Source organism: Lactuca sativa, chromosome 9 (genome assembly GCF_002870075.4).
Source record: "Lactuca sativa cultivar Salinas chromosome 9, Lsat_Salinas_v11, whole genome shotgun sequence".
Taxonomy (NCBI): Eukaryota; Viridiplantae; Streptophyta; class Magnoliopsida; order Asterales; family Asteraceae; genus Lactuca; species Lactuca sativa.
Genome location: NC_056631.2, coordinates 106712393 through 106730842, shown reverse-complemented (window position 1 = coordinate 106730842; position 18450 = coordinate 106712393). Strand labels below are relative to the sequence as shown.

Sequence of the window (18450 nt, the reverse complement as noted above, 5' to 3'; positions counted from 1 at the left end):
CATATATATATATATATATATATATATATATATATATATATATATATAAATACTAACCATTAATCTTATAATAGTATAAGGGTTGAATTTTAACTTTTAAAACTCTAAGGGTTTGGAATTAAAGTTTGTGTGAGACTTTACAAATTCCAAAACTTGAGGGCAAGTTTGAACAATTCATAAACTTTTGGATATTCATAACTTATGAGTTTTAATTAAGTGTTTAAAACTTTTAATGAAGAGTCTCTTGGAAATCCATAACTTGAAGACAGGTTATGGAGTCCATAAAAACATTTATTAGAAAAAACTCTTCAAAAGTGTAACTTATGACTTCTTAAAAAAACATTTAAAAGAAAAACTTTTGGAATTCCATAACTTGAGGACAAATTATGAATTCCATTAAAACACATTAAGATCAAGAATTAACTAACAAACAATTTGCAAATAATTCCTATTATCTAACAAAACTCATGTGAACATGAACATCCACATCAACAATTTCAAGAATCATATGAACACAAATAAAAACTTGGAATTTTGATATTAGCCTTGAAATTGGTTTACCATAATCATTACCACATCAAAAACAGATTTTATAAGTCCAAAACAGTTTATGGTAGTGATTTTAGACCAATTCCAACCAAAACAGTCGAATATATGTTGTCAGGGGGTCCAACTCGTCGAGTGCATGAACAAACTCGACGAGTTGGATGCATTTTGCCTTGGAATCGTCGAGTCCCTTCATGGACTCGGCGATTCTGCTGTGCAGACAACATATAAACTTCGTTTTTCAGCAATTTGCATCAAGTATTTAAGAAAACAAGCCTAGGCTCTGATACCACTGTTGGATTTTGAGCATTCTAACACTCCTAAGGTGTGCATGCAACCCTAATAACCTTGGATCTATGTTTTCTCTAAAAATACATGCAAATAATAATTTCCAATGTTTACATCCTAACTAGCATAGCATGAAGAACTAGAATCATAAAATACTAGAAGAATGACATACCTTTTGATAGTGATTGATCGCTTGGAGTTTGAGAGCCTAGCACCAATAATGTGAATGCCTCAAGTGGAATCACAAATCACCACAAACTTGGAAAAACATTGAGAGAATAATATGCTATGTAGAAATCGGCCACCCCAAAGTCTCACACAACTAGTTGCCATTTCTTGCAATATGTGCATCTTTATATAGTGTGGAGGATTAGGGTAAACCCTAATAACCCATGTCTTTTCCTTTCCAAGGATCCATGGGTTAAAAGCTCCATGGATCATCCATGGAACCCCATGCATGCTTAGCCCATTCCTAATGAGTTTAGGCCCACATTATATAAAATGCAATAGCCCATGTTTAATTAGTCTTCCTTTTAATCACTAAATTAATTCATAATTAATTTAAGACTAAAACTAATTAAATAACAAGACTTCATATTAATATATTATAACTTATAATATATTAATAAATCATAAACATACTATTCTCATAAGATTATCCATATAAATTGTTTGGGTGAAGTGCAACCCAAATGGACCATGCCGGGTCGGGTCAAGTATATACCAAAGAAGTTATGGACTTAGACACCTTATCCAACAAGATTACCATTAGAAATCGATACCCACTGCCTCGCATAGATGAACTGGTTGACCAACTGCAAGGAACGATTTACCTTTCGGATATGGACCCGAGATCCGAATATCACCAGTTATGAGTGTTAGAGGAGGATGTCTCGAGGACGGCCTTCCGAACACGATACTGACACTACGAGTCTATAGTGATACCTTCCGGATAAGACCAATGCGCCCGCAGTATTCATGGACTTAATGAATGGGGTACGCCATCTTTACTTGGATCAGTTCGTCATTATCTTCATAGATGACATACTTATCTATTCTCGTAGTAAGGGAGAGCATAGTAAGCATCTACACTGGATCTGGAAAACGTTACGACCAGAGAAGCTCTACGCGAAATTCTCTAAAGGTGAGTTTTGGATTCGAAGAGTCAAATTCCTAAGACACACTGTTAGTGAAGTGGGAATTCATATGGACCCTTCCAAAAATCAAAATCGTTGAGAACTAGTCAGCACCAAAGACGCCTACAGGAATTCGGAAATTTCTAAGTTACGCTGACAAAAGAAGGAAACCTTTGGAATTCCAGGAGGGTACCATGTTCCTTGAAAGTCTCACCCTGGAAAGGCTTGATACGCTTAGGAAAGCGTGGAAAGCTAAATCCAAGATAAATAGGGCTTTCGAGATTCTCGCTAGAATCGGCCCTATAGCTTACAAACTCAACCTACCCCGCGAACTTAGTAACGTACATTCTACTTTCCACGTCTCGAACTTGAAAAAGTGTCTATCTGACGAGACTCTTGTAATCCCACTCGACGAGATCGAGATCAACGAGAGCCTCAACTTTTTAGAAGAACCTGTAGAGATCATGGACATAGAGGTCAAGCAAACGAAGCAAAGCTGTATCTTGATAGTGCAGGTTCGCTGGAACGCCAAGCGAGGACATGAATTCAATTGGGAGCGCGAGGATCAAATGAAACTGAAATATCCTCATCTTTTTTGCTTAGTTAAATTGTAACTAGTTATTGCTTAAACTCTAATTTCGGGACAAAATTCTCTCTAACGGGGGGATGATGTGACAACCTGAAATTTCTATTTGTTCAATAGATAAATTCAATCAAAGTTAAACTCATTTTTCTATCTTTTAACACTGTTTGGGGTCTATTTAAGGGTTCTAAACATAGTACTACCAAAATAGGAGCCTAAAAATGGGATAAAACGATGCATACAAAGCAAATTCGGGCCAAACACTCCAACATATGAAGTGTGCAGCCGCACACTTGAGTGTACGGCCACACACAGGTGTGTGCGGCCATACACCCATCCCAACCACACACTCCCACCTATATATACCACACTTAGTCATTTTTGAACACTTTTTACACTCCTTCAAAGCTGGAACACGTTTTCTCTCAAGTACCATCCCAATCTTCATCTTGATCTTCATAAAAGTTAGTAATCCTTCCTTTGATTTGTTGATACTTGAACTTAACTAGCTTTCTTCCCTACTTTGATCCATGAAAACACGTTTTTAGTGTTAGATCTTCAAGAACACCAAGAACACACACTAAGTTTTGGACCCTAATCACCATTTTCATGCCTCTATAACGTGTATATACGTGTATATACTTGTTATAACTTGTTTTAGGCCAAGAATACTTGAAGATATACCTCAAAAACACCATTTCTCATGATCTTCAGGTGTGTAAGGCCGCACACACCATGTGCAACCATACACACCCTTTTTAGGTCCTAAAATGACAATGAACTCCATATATGGCTAGAACATGAAGCAAGAAACCTTCCTAGATGAGTCCTAAGGCCTTAAAATACGTTTTGACACACTTTATGGGGAGTGTGCGGCCGCACACACACCTTTGGCCGCACACACACTAATATGGTGTATTTTGACCATATACTCCCTTGTATAGCTATATACCCCTCATATACAAGTATATATGGTTGTAACACTTCAATATAAGTGTTTACTAGTCCCTAAGGTGGTCCCAATTCAATAATTAGTTGTTTCAAGAACTAATTTGTATACATATATATGTCGTTATATGGGTAATAGGATCCGTTTGTGCTCAAGTCCGCGATTGACACTCAACTTCCTAAACCGATCTTACAGTCGCATCACTCACTACAGGTGGGTTCATACCCCTTAATTAACCTTTTAAATGATTTTAAATGCTTTTATGGGGGGGGGGGGAATACAAGTTAAATCATGATAGTTATTATATCAATCACATGTGATTAATAACTATCAAACTATGGATTTACTACACTTTTAGCTGTTTTACTCAGTATACTACTTCAAAACGATTTCTCAAAACATTATGTATTAAAATCTTTATCAAACTGTCTTACATACTATATCTTTCCTTTCAAACTCTGTTATACCTACGTTTCAAACAAAGGTTTTTTTTGTACTTCAAGCTGTGTTTCAAACAAAGGATTTCTTATACTCTAAATTGTTCTTACCAACAAAATGCTTTTAAATCGTTTTATAAACTAACATCAAGTCATCAATTCTTATTTATTAACTTTTCAAAGGTTTTACAACACCTCTTTTATACTTTTATATTGTCAATTGCATGCCTATATATGTATAGTTATATAAGTAATGTTTAAAGGACTTAGGACTGCTAGCTCGCTTTAATTCATTTTCCTTGTTTGGTTGTGGCCTTAGGGTATCGGTTATTTGTCCGAATTTCGTCTAAATATTAGTTATATATTATGTATACATATATAGACATAAAAGTTATGTCAGTCAAATTCAGTACCTTTGGGTAGCAACGTCATACTTTCGGTTATACACGTACATTACTAGTAACTATAATAGGTATAGTTAGGAGATACTATTTAATATTCCTAGTACCAGGAATCACACTAAGAGTCAGTTCATACATGAGTCAATACATACACTACTCTAATACGTACTATATGAAGAGACACTAATACATACTATACGAAGAGACACTAGTACATACTATACGAAGAGACACTAATACATACTATACGAAGAGACACTAGTACATCCTATATGGAGAGACACTACTACATACTATATGAAGTAATACTTCTACACACTCATGAACTGACCATCCTACACTTGGCTGCTCGCAACAGAAGGTGTGTTCATCTACGGATGTTCTCGGTTGTACTGCTCAGTGAGTTACCACGCCGTGTTTATCCTATACAAATGGATACATTCTTAAGGATTATACAATTTTCCTTATTACTTTTACCTTGTGACACATTCACATAAACGACGAGGTAGAATATATTTTGACATAAATATACTATTTTCCTTATTACCTTTATTTTGTGACACATTCACATAAGCGATGAGGTAGACTATATTTTTATAATAATAGTTATACATGGGAAAAACCGTCATTTTTACAATGAAGCATACCATCAAAACAGTCGGGTCTTGGTAGAAAACTGCTTTTTATACTAGTAGGAAATATGAGATTTTCTAGGGTTTTCATACTTATACACACTTTTCCTCAAACAATTACATGTCTTTCATTACAAGTTTTTACAAATGAATGACACTAAAATACTTATGAATTCACCAGCTTTATGCTGACACTCGCTTTCAAAATAACTTGTATTCTCAGGTCACCAATAGACAGGTACGATGACCAGGTTTTGAGAAGATGGAGCAGTCAAGACTCGTCTTTTATTTTTATTATTCATTATGTTGTTTTGTTCTATGAAAGAACACACTTGTACTTAAAATTATATTATTAATGCAATGGATGATGTTGTTGCTTGTTTACTACTTTGCATTGTTGTGATACTTTACATGACGTCCTCCGCCCCAGAACGTTTCCGCCGTTCTTGGTTTTGGGGTGTGACAGATTATGTGTCTAAGCTCATAACTATAATTGGTATAAACTTGAATTGATAATAGCACAATCCTTTTGGGTTGCCCTCAAACCTAGTAATTGGACATGATGATTTTCGGAGAGAGAGGTTGATTTCTTATTTGATTAATAAATTAAAATAAACAATTTATGAATATATTATCAGAATAATATATTAATTAGAAATAGTAATATTTAATTAATAATTAATCAGAAATTAGTTGGAATTAATTTTAGGATTAATGGAATTAATTAAAAGTACATGGACTAAAGTACAATTGTTCAATAGTTGAGCAAAAGACTCCAGAACCTTCCACACATAGGGTGGACGTTTTCTAGAGGCCTTTAGGGTTTCTAGAATTATCCTTGGTGTAGGGGTCGAAATGTAGATAGTGAGAAATCGAAATACTTTGAGTTTGTAAGAGTTCGAAATCAGAATGATTTCGACTCTATATGTATTTACAAGGCACATGTCGAATTCGAACTAGAATGTTTATTCTTTGTACTTTTTGCTGTGTCTGTAACACCCTATAAATTGTGTAAGTATTAGAGTCGATAGTAACTTTTGTGCTCTTCAACTTTGTAAACTCTCTCAAACTCTTGTACTCTTTATAGATATGAGCCAATCAGATCTTATTTACTCGATGTGTTCTTGTACTTTTGTACTCTTCAACCAATTAATATAAGGTGTGATTTGGATAAAACATATACTTGGATGATATTATATGTATAAAGGCCTTACTTCCGCTAGTATTTTTTGTACATACCAAACTTGAATGATTTTTTTTGAACAAATTTGAAACTTAGTTACCTTTGTAAGACATTTTCCCGATCGAGTAATTTTAACTGGTAATATTAATCAAATTAGTCGGTTACCATAAAGTGTAATTTGAAAAAAAAAAATATACTTAGAGTGTATTTTGTGTACAAATACCTTAGTTTACTAGTATTTTTTGATATCTATCATAATAAATGCCATATTCTCATTAAACTTGCTACATGTAATTTTGTAATTTTTTAATTAAATTTAAATCCACATGTCATTTTGTGGTTCTTTTGAATTAAATCAATCAATATGCCACATAATACTAAATTTATATATGTGAAGTATTAAATATATTTTAATGTGATAATAAATGCAAAGAATCTTAAAAAATATATAAGATATATTAAAATACATTGAATATAATAATAAATTTAATGAATATGACAAAACAATCATTGATATTATGGATGATCTTCTTAATCGTGATTCTATTTATTCATTAGTTGAATATGTTTATTTATTTTGAAATTTTATTTTAATATTTAAACTTTGATATATTTTTTTAATCAACCCGTGTAACACACGAGTTTCACACCTAGTTTGTTGAACAATTTTGAAACTTAGTTAAACTAACAAATCATTTTACCTCATTAATACTATTTATTTTCATTTCTTTCCATTTCTTTTCTACTATAGTTAAGGAACACAATCGAAAAGCTCAAACTCAAGTCAAACGAGCATCAGTCGAGCGCCCACAAGTGCGCGTGAGCCAAGACAGAGGAACATGCATCCGTTTATGGCTCTACTAACGGAGCTCCCGTTACAAAACTTTCCTACTTTGACCTTTTTCATGTAAAAAAGTCCCCAAATCATTCGAAAAGTAAAGGCGCTTCCCTCTCCCCCATCTGAACTCCAACAATACATTCGAAAAAAAGCCTTCGAATCCACCACAACAGTAGCAGTATAAGTTCATCCTCGGGAATACGAGCTCCATCTCATAATTGATCAAGTCGTTAGTTCTTTCTGTCTATCCATTTACTGAATTTTGCTAAAGCTAGGGTTTTTTTCTTCCGTGGGCTCAGTTGTCATGTTAGTTAGTATAAATCTGTAAATTGATGGTGATTTTGCTTTCAGACTTGGGTCCTGATTAAGGTTGAGGAAAGATTTGGTAGTTTTAGGTGGAATCTTATTGGGAATTTTGGGAATTTTAAGTTATTGTAGTGGTTAAGAAGTAGAGGTCGGGGAAACTAGGGTTTGCTCGGAAGAAGAAGTTTGTATGAAATCTTGAGGTAAAAGATGTTTTATTCTCAGTTTATATTAGCGAAAAAAGGCCCCTTGGGTACAATATGGATTGCTGCTCATTTGGAGCGAAAGCTTCGCAAAAATCAGGTTTCAGATACCGATATCGGCGTCTCTGTAGGTAAGTTTGTCTTCTTCTCGTTTGCTTTCTGTTGTCGTTGCGCTATTAATTTCTCCTGCTTGTTTTCACAGATTCGATCCTTTTTCCTGAAATGCCGATTGCTCTCCGGTTGTCAAGCCATCTTCTACTCGGTGTTGTTAGGATATATTCAAAGAAGGTGAGTTACCTTTTCGATGATTGTAGCGAGGCGTTGCTAAAAGTAAAAAATGCTTTTCGAGCCAATGCTGTGGACTTGCCACCTGAAGAATCCACCGCTCCATATCATGCCATAACCCTACCGGAGACCTTTGATCTGGATGATTTTGAGCTTCCCGACAATGAAAATCTTCAGGGGTTAGTGTCACATTATCAATCTTATTTTTCCATCTATTTAGAACAAAAATTTCCAGGGATTAGTGCGACAATAATCCAATATCAACATCTTTTGCTGTAGTTTTGTTGATCATCATGTTGGTGCAAAGGAACAGATCACACTTCAAGATACTATGGAGGGTGTTGTTTACACTACTTCTGAATTTGGACGAGATGGTTGGTTATTTTGTTCATCAATAATCAACTTTTTGAGTTGTTTTTCATTTACTGTTTTCACAGAATTAATGAACTTATTTATTCTTTTGTTTTTTAGAGAGATTTGGTGATGGTGAAGCATCTCACTTGGACCTTAATGAGGTAACTAATGTGGGAATTTCTATTTATTAACATTATTTTAATTAATTAATGCAAACTCTAAAGGGTTTCTAAAAATTGGTGCTACAGGAACTTGTAGTGGAGAAGGCTGCAACAACTGCTGTTGATACTGATACTGATACATTGAATTCAAAGTATGCTCTCTTTGATTTAAGGACATTAAAATTATTAGATTCATCTAATTTTTTCTACTTTATTTTTTTCATTATACAATATTCTAACATAATTATATTTTTTTTTTCAAAAGCAGTGTTGATCTTGATCCTCAGGCATCTTCCCAGGCAAAAACACCTGCAGAACCTGCTGCTGATACTGATACTGATACATTGAATTTAAAGTATGTTCTCTGTGTTTAAGCTTCACAAACGACATTAAAATCATTATATTCATCTAAATCCTCTTCCTTTTTTATCCATTCTACAATGTTTTAACATAATTATGTTTTTCCAAAATGCAGTAGTGTTGATCCTCAAGAATCTTTTCAGGCAAAAACACCTGCAGCAACTGTTGGTGATACTAATACTGATACTGATACATTGAATTCAAAGTATGCTCTCTGTGATTAAGCTTCAAAAAGGACATTAAAATTCTTAGATTCATCTAAATCCTCTACTTTTTTTTTTCTTCCCATTATACAATATTCTAATGTAATTATATTTTTTTCAAAAGCAGTGTTGATCCTCAGGCATCTTTCCAAGAAAAAACACCTGCAGAAACTGCTGCTGATACTGATATTGATACTGATACATTGAATTCAAAGTATGCTCTCTGTGAGATTATGATTAAACCTCAAAAAAGGACATTAAAATTATTATATTCATCTAAATCCTCTTATCTTTTTGTGATTCTACAATGTTGTAACATAATAATATTTTTCCAAATGCAGTGTTGATCTTGATCCTCAGGCATCTTTTCAGGCAAAAACACCTGCAGAAACTGCGGGTGTTACTGATACTGATACTGCTACATTGAACTCAAAGTAATTATATTTTAACATAATTATATTTTTTCCATTATACAATATTCTAACATAATTATATATTTTTCCAAATACAGTGTTGATCCTCAGGCATCTTTTCAGGCAAACACACCTGCAGAAACTGCTGTTGATACTGATACTGTTACAGCTACATTGAACTCAAAGTATGTTCTCTGTGATTAAATGACATTCAAATTATTACCTTTTTGCCATTATACAATATTCTAACATAATTTTATTTTTCCAAAAACAGTGTTGATCTTGATCCTCAGGCAAAAACACCAGTTAAGGATGATGAAGATCATGATGCCATGTCTGATGATGATGGTTTAGATCAGGTAAGTAGAAAAACCCTAAAACTGTTTCTAGGGTTCCCTTTTTTTTTTTTTTTTCTTTTCTTTTCTTATAAAGATTAAAAAAGATGACATTTTTATCTTTTTTTTTTGTTGTCAGATGGAGGATTCTGATGGGTATGATGATGGTGATGCTGATTATGTCCCAGATGACTATGAGGGCCCCTCTACTCCTGGATTATGGGAAGAACCAAATTTGCCCAATATTCAAGAAACTCCAACATGTGATGATGAATCTCTAAAAGAGAAACTAGAAAACACTTCCCAAAAGGTGACTGATTACGTGCCACATCAGCAAGAAAAGTCAACACCAGTGGACCATATGTCAATCGATGATTTTGGTCATCAATCCATTTCTATGACTCAAGGTCTTGAAGGAGTTAAAGAAACATATTACGAAAATGCCATTGAAAAAGAACATGGAAACGATATCAACACCCGTGACAATTGGTTTAAAGTTCAAGGTACGTTTTGTTTCATTATATGGAAATCATGGAATGGAATAACTCATTCCATTCCTTCCATAATTCCATCAAGTGATCAAACCTTTATATTGTGTAATCAAATCTTCTTTTTCTAATTCAGGAAATATTGAAAATGCATACCACCCTACTACTTCTCATTTGGTATCAAATTCAGAAACCCTAAATGAACATGAGAATAATCCTACAAATGTTTCTTCATTTCACTCACTTGAAACAACATCAAGAGAAAAAGAAAATCCCTCCAACTTTTTTGGAGGATCTGGTTTGATGCAAGGTGCATATATATATATATATTTTTATCTCATACTTATATTATTATATATAACATGTTATAAAGAAAGAATAATATTAAATGGTTTAATCTTTTATAGGGGAAGCTTCACATGCAACAAATACATTTGATTTAAACTTGCAAGAGATTCACTTCACTCAATCACATGATGAAGATCAAGTGGGATGCAACTTATACAATGAACAACAATATAATGTAAATCAAGGAGATAACATTAACAACAACACGAATATTTACACTTCTCATTTCTCTTCATCTGAGAGATTACTTGGTGTGCAAGAAAGGTTTGAAGATGTACCTCAACAAGACAAAACAAATGTCTACACATCTCATTTCCAAGCTTCTGAGAGATTACCTGTTGTACAAGAAAGGTTTCAAGATGTAAATCAAGGAATTAACATCAACATCAACACAATCAACACAAATATTTACACTTCTCCTTTACTTCCTGTACAAGAAAGGTTTTCAGATCATGTAACCACTCAAAGAGACAACACAAACAGTTACACTTCTCATTTCCCTGATACAGACAGATTACTTGGAGTACAAGAAAAGTTTCCACAAGGAGATAACGTTAATGTTAACATTAACACGAGTGGTTACACTTCTACTTTCCCTACTGCTGCTGATACTTTGCTTGGTGTGCAAGAAAGGTTTCCACAAGCAGATAACACGAATACTTACATTTCTTCTCAAATCTCAGCTCCAGATAGATTACTTGGTGTACAAGAAAGATTTCAAGATGCAACTCAAGGAAACAAATCAAACAATACAAATCTCTACACTTCTTCTTCTTCTTCTTCTCATTTCGCTCCTGCTGAGAGATTGCTTGCTGTGCAAGAAAGGTTTTCAGATGCTGTGCTTCGACAAAATACTACACCAGTTCAAGAAAATTTATCCAGGGGCGATGGTGGTCATTTTGCAAGTGGAAAAAAAAGGAGTTTCAATGATAGCTCAATGATGTCACAAAGCATCAATTTTGGTGATCCTTCTGGTTTATTGACTACTACCAAAATTACTCCTCAATCTGTTCCAAATAATGATGATATTTTGTCATCCATTTTAGGTATTATGCAATAAAGTTCTTATCTTTTTTACTAAAAATTATATTTCAGATTTTGAAAATTTGAAACTTTTTTTTTTTTTTTGTTACAGTTGGAAGATCTTCAGTTATGCAAGTGAATCCCACACCTCCTCCACAAAAAAGGCGGCGTCAAACTGCACCCAAACCGCCTAAGAGTAGTGTTCCGCCTAAACGAAAGGTTCCCATGGATGATAGCACTGTGTTGCATGGCGAGTATGTATAATCTTTTTTTTTTATTGTCAGGGAAAATTACATAAACGCCCCTATGTTTTCGCCATTTTTGTGGTTTCACCACTATATTTTGGTTTCTTTAATGAAAGCCACCCAAGTATAGCTGAAAAGCTGACAGTTAGCTGAAAAACTAGTTGTTAGCTGAAAAACTGACAGTTAGCTGAAAAACTAGTTGTTAGCTGAAAAAAAATATTTTGTATTTTCTTTTTGTTATGTAATTTTCACTTATTATTATGTTTGTTAGATTTTTTTTGTGATTAATAATTTTTATTTTCTTTTTTGTGAAAGTATGATACGCCAGCAATTGACTGATACAAGTGACATAAGGAGACCTAGAAAGAAGGTTTCTTGTACTTGGGTTGAACTTTCAATGATTCACAAACAACTTTGGGAAGATGCCATTTTTCATGAAGCTTTATTTACTGGTGAGTTTAAATTTATAAATCTTGTAATTTTTTAGAGTAAATTACATGAATGCTCCCTATGGGTTGTGGTAATTTGCATGTTTGGTCCCTAACTTATTTTTTTAACTTGGAAGGTCCCTACAGTTTGTTTTTGTTGTGCGGTTGGTCCTAATTTACCTAAAAAGACTATTTTGCCCTTGATTTTTTAATCTATTTTAGGTAAGACAGGACCAAGCGCGCAACAAAAACAAACAGTAGGGACCTTCCGAGTTAAAAAAATAAGTTAGGGACCAAACGTGCAAATTACCCCAAACCATAGGGACCATTTGTGTAATTTATGAAAATTTCATTGGACTTAAGAAATTGTATTTACTTTTCAGGCATGTCAATCAAGTTAGCTTCTTTGCACAGTCGATCATATGATTTAAGGAAAATTAGGGTTACCCGTGTAGAATCTTCTTCAGATGCACCACCACCACCCTTGCAACCCGTTTCCCAAATTGATGAAAATGTCGAAAATGCCCCTGAAGAAAATCTCAATCTCCATGAGGGTAACAAAGATGCTTTCGTTGAAAATAATACCACAAATGAAGAACAAATGAATGCAACCATTGAAGTAAGAGAACCCATTACTTCAGAAACTGCAACAATTGAGACAGATGCTGCTCTCCAAAGTGTTCAATCAGATGAAAAGAGTGAAAAGACGGATTTGCCCTCTTCGGTTGGAAAGGATGCTTCTATAGATATAAATAGTAAATACATTGACAATAAAACGGATGAGATTAAGATTGATATTGCTTCACCTGAAAAGACATCAGAAGCAAAAGATGAGGTGGAGGTTGAGGTTGAGGTGGTGGTGGGACCCGAGGTGATTGCCATTGATCAAGAAATGGAGGAAATTGGGAAAAATGAGAATGAGGAAGAAACCCCAAAACCAGAAGTGGAGTGTAATGAAAATAACTCGGTTCCCGAGGGTACTTTTGGTAAACAACTTGAAGAAGCAGATACTGAAAATGTAACTGAAGTTGAATCTTGTTCAAAACAAGCTTTATTGGATAACAATGATAAACAAGTTTCAGATCATGAAGAAGATGCTTCTCAAGAAGAAACAAATATTGAAGAAGATAGTAATCCCAAGAATACGGTTGATGATGATGTAAGTGCAAAAGACATAAATGCCCTCAATCTAATTACATAGTATATTTTACTAAGTCTTTGGTTTGTTTTTGTGCAGGAGGTGGAATATTCTCCAGTTCAGAATAATACAGGTTTGCTTTGTTTATTTGCAGAATGTGTGATTTAATGAATATGTTTTTAAGTATTGCTAAGAATTATATTTTTTGGGTATTTATTTATTTTTCAGATTTTCTGAATTTTGATGATGAAGATGAGAATGATGCTGAAGAACCTGATGAAGATTTGAGTGACACTGAAGAAAAACGTTTAATTGATAACAGTGGATGGTCTTCACGTACCAAGTAAATAAAATAAATTCTACTTTAAAAAAAAAATTAATTTAAAAAGAAAATAAATAAAACCTTTTTTTTTTTTTTTTTTTTTTTGTAGGGCTGTTGGAAAATATCTCCAAAATATGTTTAATAAGGAAGAAGAGAATGGAAGAAAGGCTCTTCGTATGAACAGCCTTTTAAATGGGAAAACTCGCAAGGAGGCATCAAGAATGTTTTTTGAAACACTGGTATAAAAACTTTATTTTTTTATGTTAAATATTTTTTTATCAGATTTTTGTGTTAAAAGATGGGAATGATTTTTGTAGGTTCTTAAAACAAAGGATTATATCCACGTGGAACAAAGTGATGCCTTTGAGAACATTGAGATATTGCCACGATCGAAGCTTCTAAAATCAGACTTTTGATCTGATGAAAGAAAAAGTTATGTTGTGTAGTTTGTTTTAGTATTTTAAGCATTTTATATGGAGAGGATCATATATTTATTTGTAATTAATCTGTAAAATAATACCTTCTGTATTATTGTTAGATGCTAACATGTCTTGTCAGTTGTTTATTAATAATCTTGTTTTAGATGTTGTGTGATTTTTAGTCTATTAATTTCTTATGACCTTATTTAAAAAGTTGTTTCTCGCGAATGTTGCATTATGACTTTTATGTTGAGTATATATAATAATATAACAATGAAAAAGGAAAACAACATTTGTTCATAAAGCTCATCATCATTAATACATGCAACATTAAAAAATAGACAAAATTACATAAATGGTCCGGTTGACAAAATCGACCAAATAATAGTCCTTATGACGAATTCTTTACACAGATGGTCCCTGCGGTTTCAAAATCTTGCAAAGACGGTCCTTTTGACTAACGACGTTAACCTTTTTAGTTAAGTCCTATGTGAAATCTGTCGTTAACCTTTTCAGTTAAGTCCTATGTGAAATGACAGATGACGAATTATGTAATATGTATACAGATGCATAAGGACGCTTTATGTAATATGTATCTACTACAAGGACCATTTATGTAATTTTCTCTATTATTTATTATTTTTTTATTTATTTTAATTATACATTTAATGATTTAGATTTGTTTAAATTTATTGTTTAATATATATATATATATATATATATATATATATATATATATATATATATATATATATATATATATATATATATATATATATATATATATGCTAACATTTTTTAATGTTTTGCTCAAATTATTTTTTCTAATCATTTTGATATTTTCTTCAAGTAAATTTATTAATGTTTTTATTTTTTATTTTGACGTTTTATTCGAATATTATTTATTTATTTATTTGACGTTATGTTCGAATACATTTTTCAACATATAGTATGTTTATATTTGTTAAAGGATTTCACGACTATTGTAATTATAATTCGTAACTTAATTCACTTTCAACTATGTTTTCATTTTTTTTTTTCTTTTATCAGGTTATATAATTATTATTTTTTAATTCAAATATTTAATTACATAAGGTTGTATAATTATTATTTTTGTAAACTAATATATTAACATTTTTTATAAAAAAGTGTAAAATGTTTGTTAAACGTGAATATGATTAATATAAATTAGTTAGACATAGGCTAAGCTGAGACCGCCTCACAACGTTGCCGAGAACGACCAGGTCATTTCACATTGGATTTAAATGTAATTATTTAATTTTTTTTTTGTTTCTAGCAGTGTTATAAAAAATCACAACGCAAGGGACGTCTAATCGGTCAGGTAGCGTTTAGGGACTAATCTGAGATTAATCGGGACCTAGTTGTATTTTTTACAACACAGCTAAAAACAAAAAAAAAATAACTCGAAATAATTACATTTAAATCCAATGTGAAATGACCTGGTCGTTCTCGGCAACGTTGTGAGACAGTCTCCGCTTAGCCTATGTCTACCTAATCTATATTAATCATATTCACGTTTAACAAACATTTTACACTTTTTTATAAAAAATGTTAATAAATTAGTTTACCAAAATAATAATTATACAACCTTATATAGTTAAATATTTGCATTAAAAATAATAATTATATAACCTGATAAAAGAAAAAAAAAATGAAAACATAATTGAAAGTGAATTAAGTTACGAATTATAATTACAATAGCAATGAAATCCTTTAACAAATATAAACATACTATATGTTGAAAAATGTATTCGAACATAACGTCAAAAAAAATAAAAAATAAATAAATAATATTCGAATAAAACGTCAAAATAAAAAACATTAATGAATTTACTTGAAGAAAATGTCAAAAAGATTAGAAAAAATAATTTGAGCAAAACGTTAAAAAATGTTAGCAGGTATATATATTAAACAATAATTTTAAACAAATCTAAATCCTTAAATATATAATTAAAATAAATAAAAAAATAATAAACAATAGAGAAAATTACATAAATGGTCCCTATGGTAGAAACATATTACATAAAGCGTCCTTATGCATGAAGGACAAATATGTCATTTCACATAGGACTTAACTGAAAAAGTTAACGCCGTTAGTCAAAAGGACCATCTTTGCAAGATTTTGAAACCACAGGGACCATCCGTGTAAAGAATTCGTCATAAGGACCGTAATTGGTCGATTTTGTCAACCATGAGGACCATGTAATTTGGTCTAAAAAATAAAAAAGCATAAACGTTGTCAAAGATTTAAATATTGGTTGTGAAAATAAATTATACTCTATTAATATTTAATCTACAGTAATGAAAAGAATGTATAAAAAAAATTCTAAAAATAATAATTAGAAATCACTGGATTTGAAGCTTCTCAATTGCCTTCTTCCATTGGAATGCTCTCTCTTTCCGATCCTCAAATGACATAACTTCACATACGCAGCTTTGTTTTCCTTTTTGATGAACTTTTTATCCATGATCTTCAAGGCGTAAAGTTTTCCTGTGTCTTTCTTTCTTTCGTGCTCTCACTACCTGATGTCATTATCGAATTTCAATTGTAAACAGATGGTGAAGTTCAGAATTAGAGATCAACGAGAGAAATGAAAGAAAACTGAACCTTCGAATACGAACCATAACCATAGATCTTTCCCAATTCGAAATCGTGGATGGTGAAACTCACTTGTGGTGCCCTAAATGCGAAGTTTGTTGATCGATTGGAATTACGATCGACATGTTTGTCTGTGACGTTCTGAATGCTTAGCTTAGAATCAAAATCCTTCTCCATTTCACCTCCAACCATGGCTAACATTTCTCTCCTCCGTTTCCCCTAAAATCTCTTCTTGGAGAAGATGAAGAAGAAGAAGAGATTTTCAGATTTTGTGAGTATGTACTCTTCAAGTGCACGGATTCCGATGAAAGGGGAAACCAAGGAGCGTTGAACAACAGAGCATATCACAAGAACAGGACATCAGATCAGACATGTATCCCTTTTTCCAACTGAATGCAGCCAGACAAAGCCAAGTATCAATTCAAATAAACCCAGATAAAGCGATTTTGATTCCTTAACATTCAAAACCCTAAAAAGCAAAATCGAAAGGAAGATGGAGGGATCGAGTGAGGAAGGCATGTGAAGGGGTGATTAAATAGTTTCTTCTTTTCCTAGATTCCTCCACCGCCTTATCTCATCGGACTAACTGCTTCTTTTTTGTTCTAAATTCCGCCACCGCCTTATCTCATCGGCTTCAATCATCACCTCTTCTCCACTACATATTCTACCAAATATTCGTTTCGTGCAAAGCCTCACCCTTCATCGATCATCGGACTCGCTTCCATCGATCACACTTTTGAATGTCGGGATACTCTTTGAATTAGCGATCTCGGCAATGTTGTTGTCACCACCACCATCGTCGCGTCTATGCTCTTCCACCAACTCCACAATCCTAACTGCTTTTCAATTTAAACCATATATATGCGTTCATCTCACCCGATTACACTTCTTGAGGTTATTGCTTTATTTCACTTTTTTAGGATAACCCAACTAAATGTTCATATTCAACACCGATCTCAGCCTTCTCTCACTTCAAAACCAAAGCGACGAACTCAGTCGACCCAGGAAGTTGATCCCAGGGTTTTGTTTTTTGTTGCTTCCTTGCATATCAAAATTGATTTTTTTTTTCTACACTCGACAATTCCATCATGTTATATGAAGTGTTGGTTTTGCATACTCTTATCGTTAATTATTGTTGTTGGTGCAGTCGATGACTATCGACCCCAACTGTCATAAGGTAATTTGGTGTGGGGGGAGATGGAAGGTAATGGAAGATAGGGAAGAGTGTAGGAGCAGGTTGATTCCACCATTTGTTTCTGAATTTCACATTTTTTTTTTTGAATCTTATTGATTCTGTTGTTTTTGCTTTTTAAGTTTTGAATGCTGCCTGCTCAACAACAATCCTCAATGAAAAATCTGGTTGAGAGTGTGTTTCTACTTGGTAAAATGTATCATCGATCTCTTCTTCTTACATTAAACTTTGATTTGTTACAAGATTGTAAATACATTGCCACTCTTGTAGGATAACCCAATCGTGGTTTTCGCTTTATTTAGGCAAACACTAGGAGATATGGTGAGGATTCATTTTAAAATCGGGTTGTTCAAGGGTAATGGCTAACTGAAGATTATCTCGAATTCACTTGTTATTATTATTAGAGTAAATTACTGAAATCGTCCCTATGGTTTGATCAAAATTGCACGTTTGGTTCCTAACTTTATGTATGTAAGGGACGAAAAACGCAATAAAATCAAACCATAATAGCGATCTGAGTGCAAAAAGCAAAAGGCTAGAAGAAAACGGAGAAAATAATTACATGTAGATTTAAGAGACAACAAATGGAAAAATACATCATGAAACCCAATTTAGGG

General features: G+C 33.0%; 1 protein-coding gene and 2 long non-coding RNA genes across 9 annotated transcripts; 2 read left to right on the top strand and 1 right to left on the bottom strand.

Annotated features, from left to right (window-relative positions):
* The first annotated feature begins 7006 nt into the window (after positions 1-7006).
* LOC111905564 (sister chromatid cohesion 1 protein 4) lies at positions 7007-14196 on the top strand. Of its 7 annotated transcripts, none has more exons than XM_023901244.3 (21): positions 7007-7630; positions 7702-7963; positions 8064-8158; positions 8256-8299; positions 8387-8451; positions 8565-8654; positions 8775-8864; positions 8990-9076; positions 9204-9296; positions 9374-9460; positions 9550-9634; positions 9750-10113; positions 10235-10408; positions 10506-11492; positions 11582-11723; positions 12030-12166; positions 12526-13301; positions 13380-13413; positions 13509-13623; positions 13712-13841; positions 13920-14196. In XM_023901244.3, the coding sequence occupies exons 1-21, from the start codon at positions 7507-7509 to the stop codon at positions 14016-14018; spliced, it is 4080 nt and encodes a 1359-aa protein (XP_023757012.1). In that variant the 5' UTR covers positions 7007-7506; the 3' UTR covers positions 14019-14196. The 7 variants fall into 7 exon arrangements, with proteins under 7 accessions (XP_023757012.1, XP_023757010.1, XP_023757014.1 ...); XM_023901242.3 differs by having other exon boundaries at positions 8987-9076; XM_023901243.3 differs by having other exon boundaries at positions 7008-7630; positions 8568-8654; positions 8987-9076.
* A 2092-nt stretch (positions 14197-16288) lies between these two features.
* Positions 16289-16785, bottom strand: LOC122195990 (uncharacterized). The gene is made up of 2 exons (XR_006187171.2): positions 16651-16785; positions 16289-16565 (listed from the first exon to the last, which is right to left on the bottom strand). It is a non-coding gene; the product is annotated as an uncharacterized LOC122195990 (long non-coding RNA).
* A 958-nt stretch (positions 16786-17743) lies between these two features.
* LOC111905565 (uncharacterized) lies at positions 17744-18108 on the top strand. The gene is made up of 2 exons (XR_002854935.3): positions 17744-17877; positions 17956-18108. It is a non-coding gene; the product is annotated as an uncharacterized LOC111905565 (long non-coding RNA).
* The last annotated feature ends 342 nt before the right edge of the window (positions 18109-18450 follow it).

What these genes read in the sequence shown, in the direction of transcription:
- LOC111905564 (XM_023901242.3), top strand. Translation starts at nt 7,507, where the DNA reads ATGTTTTATTCTCAGTTTATATTAGCGAAAAAAGGCCCCTTGGGTACA. An exon ending in CGATATCGGCGTCTCTGTAG is followed by an intron (nt 7,631 to 7,701) that starts GTAAGTTTGTCT and finishes TTGTTTTCACAG; the next exon opens with ATTCGATCCTTTTTCCTGAA. An exon ending in CAATTGGTTTAAAGTTCAAG is followed by an intron (nt 10,114 to 10,234) that starts GTACGTTTTGTT and finishes TTTCTAATTCAG; the next exon opens with GAAATATTGAAAATGCATAC.